Below are 8,475 nucleotides of genomic sequence, written 5' to 3' on the forward strand. Positions count from 1 at the left end.
TCTTATCTGTCACTGGAGCTACTCTAACCTTTTTCATGTATATACTCATTTTGTATTCTATCTCTAAGTATAAATTCAATCATCCACCTCAGCATCCTCATCTCTGCAACACAACTTAATTTTATGTAATCTTTTAATGGTCAATATTCTGCATCATAAAGCATTGAAGATATCATCACCATCTTATAAAATTTTCCCTCAAGTTTGAGGGTACTTTTCTGTCATAGAACAGGCTAATGCATTCCTCCATTTCAACCACCCAACTTGAATTCTACTAATAATATCACCATCTATTTCATCATTACTTTGAACAATAGACGTGAGATATCTAAAGCGTGTAATCTTATTAATGACTTGATTGCTCAAAGTAACAATCCGCCCACTAGATCTATTACTACTAAAATTACACTCCATATACTAAAACAAAAACTTTTAGACTCTAAGATTGACCTCGATAATTCAAGTTTTTCTTCAACTCCCTCTCTAGTCTTATCAAAAAGAAGAATATCATCAACAAAAAGTACATCCTCTTGCAAATACCTAGTGTACATCCATGACTAAAGAAAAAATATATGGGTTTAAAGTTTATCTTTGATGCAATCCAACTAAAATAGAAAAACACTTGGTCAAACCACCGTTTGAACAGAAGTAACAACTCTTGCATACATATTATTAATGACTTTAATATAGGCATTGTTAACTCATTTCTTTTCTAGAACTCTCCAAAGCACTTCTCTTTAAACTTTATCATATGCTTTCTCTAAATTAACAAATATCACATATAGATCCTCCTTACTCTCTCTATACTTCGCCATCAAATCTATCAATAAATGTATAGTTTCCATGGTAGTCTTACTCGGCATGAATCCAAACTGATTTTGAGAAACATAAGTATTTAAGTCATATCTCAAGCTCAATTATTCTCTCCCATAATTTTAATGTATGACACATTAACTTAATTCCTCTATAATTCGCACACTCTTATGCATCATCTTTATTCCTAAAAATAGGAACCAACACGCTCCTCCACTCATCTGACATTTTTTTAGTATTCAAAATAATATTAAAATCTTTATTAAGCCAATAAATTCTTTCATCTCCTAAGCATTTTACACCTCTATTGAACATCATCAGATTCAACAGTTTTTCCTAACTTCATTCTCTTTAAAGCATCTCTAACTTCAATTTTACTAATACGACAATAAAAACAAAAAATATTTATTTTTGTTTAGAGTGTTAAGGTCACTAAAATCAATCATATTCTCACAATCATCATTGAAAAGCTTAGCAACATATCTCATCCACCTATGAAAAACATCATCTTCTAAGAAAAGTACTTTTTGATATTCATTCATAATGCACTACATTTAACTAGATCCTTATTTTCCCATTTCTTTGCTTGACTAACTTATACATACATATTTTGTCCTCCTTAATTTCTAATTTATTATATAAATCACTATAAGCTAAATACTTTGCATCGCATATTAACTTTTTATACTCCCTATAAGCCCTTCTATACCTTTCTCAAATTTATGAGCTTTTATATATAAACTAAATTTCATAACAAAGCTTCATAATTTTATATTTTCTTAAACATTTTGATTTCATCACTAATTATTTTTCCTATGATAACATTTTCTTTTTTATACTTGAAGTACATACTTTGCAATATTTTTAATATCATTAGCTACTTTTTTGCACATAACATTAGCTTCCTCATGAACAACCAAAATCATGAATCTTACTCTCCAAAATATATTTATTAGCATTTCTTTAAATGCCATCATCTAATACTAGGATAACATTTTACTTTATTTTTATATTTCACGCCTTCATTTTAAAGTCCAAACTAATAAGTGATATTAGATACATAAACTTTCACTATGAATGATTTAATAATTTTTGCAATCTAAATGATCTATTTTTCTGTATAAAAAAAATCAATCTAAATTTTACTATATCCATTCTTATAAGTGATGAGGTGCTCATTTCTTTTCTGAAATAAGGTATTAACAATTACAAAATCATAAATTAGAACAAAATATAATATGATCCTGCCACCTTCATTAGTTGCTCTAAATTCATAACTACCATAAAGGCTTTTAAAATCTTTTATCACTCTATTAGTATATTCATTTAAAACTCATCTAATAAAAATTATTTATTCAAGAAGTATCATTTATATTAATAATTCTCGAAAATCATTCCAATATTTTAATTTTGAATACATATCCAAACCAACTTGCGAAGAAAAAACACTTATAATATTAATAATCTTAACATCAACATCAATCTTTAATGTTATAATTCTATCTCCAATTCTATTAATTTCTACCATATTATTCAAACTCTTATTTATAATCACACCCACAACATTTCTAATACAACTCATTCTTGAATACCATAATTTAAATAAAAAACTATCAATTTCCTTAGTTTTTTCTCCAACACATTTAGTTTCCTGAATAAATAGAAAATTATAAGAAAATTATGCGAGAAGAGATAAATGCTCTATAAAGGGATCACATTTATTAGATAGTTGAGTAATAAAATAAAAAATATAGTGGGATGTAAACTAGGGTTTACATTAAATATATAGGGCCAAATACGTATGTAACACCCAAAATTTACATATTTAAAAAACAAACATCCAACAACCTCCATTTGTAATAATATTAGCCAAATCTCGAAGAGCACAACATAACTCCAACTTGTATTTTTCGCTTTCATTAAATTCTCAGCAAGTTGGTCATGACATGAACAAATGCATGAGTTTGTTAATTCATTTGTTTATGTAGAGTGTCAAATATGAAAATAATGAAGATTTGAGTGGCATGACTACATATGTTAATTTACCCACAAGCCAAAGGTATCTGATAGGAAATACTCGAGTTCGCAAGTAACCCTAAGGTAATACTTGAGTTCGCAAGCAAACCTAACCCAAATCGGTGAGCAAACAGCAGCCAAATGGCTGTCCACAGCAGGAAAACAGTGAAAACAGCGGAAAACTGAAGAAAAACTGATGGAAAATGTAGAAAAACAATTGCAAACGATTGTATTCCCCTAGTAGTTGCAAACAACAAGCAAGATACAATTTTCCTTCAATTCGAGAGGAAGGAAAAACTCTTCAAATCTCTAGCCATAGACTAGAGCCCAAGAACACCAAAACCTAGATCTCAAATGAAGATTCAAATTCAAGATTATCCCCCCCTTTCCTCCTAACCTCCTAATTAACCATAAAGGAGTTTTACAAAATGTCTAAACAGCCCCTCGCATTCAAAATTTCTCTCCCAAAACTCCTCCTTGGCCCCCGTCGGATGTGCCCGTTCCGCTCGGTTCCGCCCGCCCTGTTCTGTTCCGCCTCGAGTAGGTGTGGACCGGTCCGGGTTGGACCGGTCCAGCCGGCTCAGGTGCCGGCCTAACAGTATCCAAAAGGGTCTCAACTATAAACCGGGTAAAAAGCATGAAACTTCAAAATTGGAAGGCAGTATAGACGTTGCTTATGTGGGATCACTTGTTCATACAAGGTCAAGTTCAGTCTATTATAGATGATGAGGAAATCTTATATCATTAAGAGTAGGAAACAATCAATCGTCTAAAAATTGAGTGCCAGGAATAGGTTCAAAGTAATTGCATAAGGAATCTGGGAATTACTATGATTGCAAATAATTCTAGAAGACTTGAAGATTAAATAGGAAAGACCAATAGGCTATACTTGAATAATAAATCTACCATTAGAATTGCCTAAAATCCAGTGCAAAATGATCAAACTAAACAAGTGGAGCAGTTAAAAATCTAAATTGTGGGTTGATTTACACTCATATCCCAATAAGCAATCGACACATTAATATATTAAAAAAAAACTATAATCTTGCATTCATAAATATTTCAAATAAGCTAGAAATGATAAATTTATGCCATCCAGCTCGAGGGGAGTGTTTTCTTACATCATAATTACATGTGCTTTTGATCGCAACATAATCATCATGATAACACTTGATCGCGATGTATCAAAAGACCTTTAGTCATAACGCATGTGTGATGGATAGTCTCTAATTTAAAATATTATGAACTATGAAATTCAATTTAGAATACATGCATTTGATGCATGTATATTTTTACTAGTAAATATAAATGGGAAATCACTCCCATTATTTTTCATTTGAAGGTAAATATGGCAGAACTGCTTTGGTGAAAGAACAATAAGGAAAAGAAAATCATGTATTAGTTAAGTGATGATGAATCTATACTGTAAATCATGGCATATTGTCCATAGCGTTGTTTTCCGTCTTACTTTCACATATCCATGAATGCTTCAATGCATGTTACTTCTAAGCCCGTAACTTTTTGATAGGGAAACCATATTCTCTAATAATTTCAAGAATTGCCAATATTCATTGCTTGAAAAATTGCTAATACTTCTTGCCTCCTCTTGACTAAGTTAAACAAATTATCGGTTCCTAGAAAAGGACCACCGAATAAACAGAACTACATCTACACTCCTACAGACATAATCAAACTTGCATAGAAAATGGCTGCCTCGCTTGAAGCCCAAATGCAAGTTGTTGTACACCAAAATCCTCAAAGTCAGCAGAAGAAAGAATAGCTAAGAAAGCTTAATTAAGAAAACCTAAAATCAGATACTGCTCGATAATTTCATCCACGCATAATCATTGATTAAAAGGGACATAAGGAAGCATTGAAATGGGTGAAACAGCGAAGGGGCTTAGAGAAATGGTTTGCCGAAGGAAGGATACAATATAATAATAATTAATTAAAAATATAAATACAACAAAAGAAATGAATAGATCTTATAACTGACAAAAAGAACAAACTTGTTGGAGAGCGGTCACCCCTTTGTCAGTGCGCCCAGTTACAACAACACAGCCTTCCACTGGTAATGATCTTTCTTTAAGCTGCTGAACTTTCCTTTCATCAACAAATATACCAAGGGACTTCTCCACTAATCTGAAAAACCATAGTTCAAAACGTGAAATACAATTTAAACATTGAAGCCAAACATAGCTAAAAAGTTTAACAAACCCTTGAACAGTGTTTAAACCAGGCTGTTTTTGCCATCCGTCAAAAGAACTTCCGTGGTATGAAAGAACTATCTTGAAGGTTATTCTTTCCAACCTGCCTTTCCTTTTTTCAGAGGGTACATCCACTAGGTTCGATTCCTCATCACCATGACAGTATTCTAAGGCAACCTTTGATTTATTATTCTGTAAACAGAGGTAATGGATAAAACATATACCCGTGCTCAAAGGAAAAAAAAGGTCTAAAAGTAGGCAATAATCCACAAGTGCTAAAATATCCTCGACAAAAGTAGGAAAAAATCCCATGGGCTGTAGACAAAAGATGATCCTCGCAAAAATTGTAAATGGGCGGACTCAGGATTGTATGTCGTCAACCACAATAAGTCAGACACATGAATGGATTTAAAACACGACAGTATATTAACAAATAAACATGAGGTTGTGTCAAGCAGTGATGATCAGTACACTCGTGCAGACAGTGGAAATAAAAGAACAAGAAAAGGGAAAAGAATTATGAGTTCAGTAAATTACCATACAAAATGTTCCTAAAGAGTGAATAAATTTAACACTTGTGGCGGGTTAAAAAATTCACAGTAGTAAAATGAAAGAGTTTTGAGTCTTACTTATGTACAAATATCCAGCACATGAAAGAGTTATGAGTCTTACTTATGTATAAATATCCAGCACACAATCAGATAAATGAAAACACACTATAGTGACATCAGATTTTTACATGGAAAACTTGGAAAGGGGAAAATTCTTGGGGCTCTAACTAGTTGAAATGGTTTCACTATGTGAGCATTAATTACAAATATTTGCCCGTCCCTTAATGTGGAGATAGCAAAATCACAAGAGTGGAGATATGGTTATAAATTTCAGAGTGGGTAGGAGATAAAAGATGTTCGGACGATTGTGATTGAGTGATAATGGTTCGATAATGTTATACATGCAACAGTGACTCAAGAATGGTGATTGGGTGGTGGCAATCCAATGATGGTGGTAGACTGATGGTGGTGGTCTGACAAGGGCAATCGATATGTGGTGGTTTGATGTTGGTAGTTAGGCAATAGTAGTGGTCCGACGACTATGGTCGTGCAACAACAATCCAACAAGAGCATCCAAGCAACAACAGTCCAACATTGGTGGTTCAGGGAAGGTAGCTTTATGCCTCCTCAATATGGGGTTATTAGTGGAACTCCTAAGGTTGATTATACTATCTTAGCTAACCTTAGAAAGTTCCCATAAAATTGAGTATCTATGATGCTTTAATATTGTTTAAGGAGATGAGGGAGACCTTAATCAAGGCTTTACTTGATCCAGACATTTACATAGCTCAATTAATAGCAACGTTGCTTGACGAAGCTTTTACTTCAAGGATGTTCTTGGGGTAACATTCTATGAAAATGATTTACACTTAATAACGGTCGATCATAATCGTCCACTTTACACCTCTGTAAATGGGGACAACTTAAGGCTCTCTCATACCTTTGTTGACTTGGGTGCATCAGTTAACATAATGTCTCTCAAAACTCAAACCTAATTAGAGTATGCTATGAGGTTTTAATGAAAAAAGTGAGAGTTTTAGTTTCATCACCATGTTATTAGAAGTTAAGGGTTTTAAAACCTAAGCAAAATTCCATATCAACGATTTAGAAGAATCATTTAATGCTCTTTTGGGTGAACTTTGGGTACACGTGCATAGGTGCATTAAATACACTGCGAGATTATTGGGTAGACCATGGGTACATTAGTATAAGGTAGACCTTGGTTCCATCCTACCTACATCCATGTATTAAACACTCTCATGAGGATATTGAATATTGTATTAATAGAGATTTGTAACTTGTTTCTATTCATGAAGCTAGAATTTATGAGGATGCAGATTATTATTTACCCAAGAATCAAACATATTTCTCCACAAACATCAAATTGATCAAAGAAAAAGAAAAAGAAAGAAAAGAAAATAAAACATAAATACATAAATACATAACCCATCCTTTGCTTCATGTGAAAGTAATATAATTCTTTTACCTTAGCTATCATTAAGGGTGTAAATGACCATCATGTAAACAAACGAAGCTTTGTCGAACTTGTTTCATTAGTCAGTCTAAGTAGATAAAATGAGAAACGCTTCTTTAGTCTAGTATTCATCATGGCCCACCAACATCTCCCATTATCTATTAAGAATAGCCCGATGCTTTAGTCTAGTATTCATCATGGCCCGCCAACATCTCCCATTATCTAGTAAGAATAGCCCGCTGAAACGTAATGGAACTAAATAATCCAAAGTGCACTCATAGATTTTGGAAGGAAAGTATGATCGCCTCCTCTACTGGAATAACCTTTATGTAAGAGACTAGAATAACCATCTTTGAAAATTCATTCATAATCACCCCACATAGACGTAATCATGCCCCATCTTTGTTTTTTTGGCAATACTCCCATAAATTCATGGGTATGCTTTCCCACAAACAACTTGGTGCTGGCAACAGCATATACAATCCCACTTCCTGTTTGGAAATTTGGGGGCGCTATAGAATATACATCCTCTAATGTAATTAACATCTTCCTCAATACTTAGCTAGTAAGCATATCGTTGCAAGTTCTACAATATCTCTCCATTCCAAAGTGTCCATACACCTTCGATGTGTAAGCTTCCTGCATCCATTGGACTTGGTTTGTAAAATCTAGCATGCACAACTACCCACATTTGTAGAGAAGGTCATATCTGAAAGCAAATCTTAGGGAATTACCTTCTCCAAGTTCTCCAATCTCTCTTTAAGAATGGATTCTTCTGGTACTACTCCTGATAATCTTTATGTGAAGGAGGATCAAGTTACAAGACATTACAAAAATATAGAGAGAGAGAGAGAGCCAAATGAGCATGTTGTAAATTTTATTAGAAATAATCATCAGGTTGAATTGTTGGAAGAATGCCATCGACTTACTATGTTGAGCATATTGTAGTTTAACCAGAGTCAACAAATACTAAAGTGGATTGTGGTCCATAAGTACCACAATATCCTTCCCAAAAGGTAAAAACGCCCATGTTTTCTCACTTGATGTAGCACTAGCAACCCCTTCTCGTGGGTGGATGTGGGCTCCGAAAATTCGGCCCCGGCCTCCCCGCCGCGCTTTTCTTATCGGCAAGGGAGTTTTAACGGACTAAGTTCCGAGGTAAATTTTGGAAGGCAGATGGGTTTGTAGATAAGACACTACCTAGAGATTTCGCCCTCATTTTGTGAGGACTTTATGATCTGAGTTCTGGTTTCCTATAGGCGCAAGCCCCTATAGTTAATTACCCCTCCCGATCACGAGAGAGAACTTTCGATTAAGGCTAGTCATCAATCAGATACGTATAAAATACACGTTATCTGGCATATAGTAGCAGCAATGAATATGGATTGGAATTCGGCAGCCATGGGTTGCTTCG

At 33.9% G+C, this 8,475-nt stretch overlaps 1 protein-coding gene across 3 annotated transcripts in view; it reads right to left on the reverse strand.

Moving 5' to 3' along the window:
* LOC110103858 (tRNA pseudouridine synthase A) overlaps window positions 1-8,475 on the reverse strand; it is a 43,605-nt gene that overhangs the window by 22,659 nt on the left and 12,471 nt on the right. For all 3 annotated transcript variants that reach the window (XM_020832722.2, XM_020832721.2, XM_020832720.2), the window contains exons 3-4: window positions 5,047-5,228; window positions 4,826-4,971 (exon numbers count right to left, since the gene is read on the reverse strand). In XM_020832722.2, the coding sequence (XP_020688381.1) occupies window positions 4,826-4,971; window positions 5,047-5,228 (328 nt within the window). The remainder of the gene's footprint in view (window positions 1-4,825; window positions 4,972-5,046; window positions 5,229-8,475) is intronic.

Source organism: Dendrobium catenatum, unplaced genomic scaffold (assembly GCF_001605985.2).
Source record: "Dendrobium catenatum unplaced genomic scaffold, ASM160598v2 fragScaff_scaffold_1706, whole genome shotgun sequence".
NCBI classification, from domain to species: Eukaryota; Viridiplantae; Streptophyta; class Magnoliopsida; order Asparagales; family Orchidaceae; genus Dendrobium; species Dendrobium catenatum.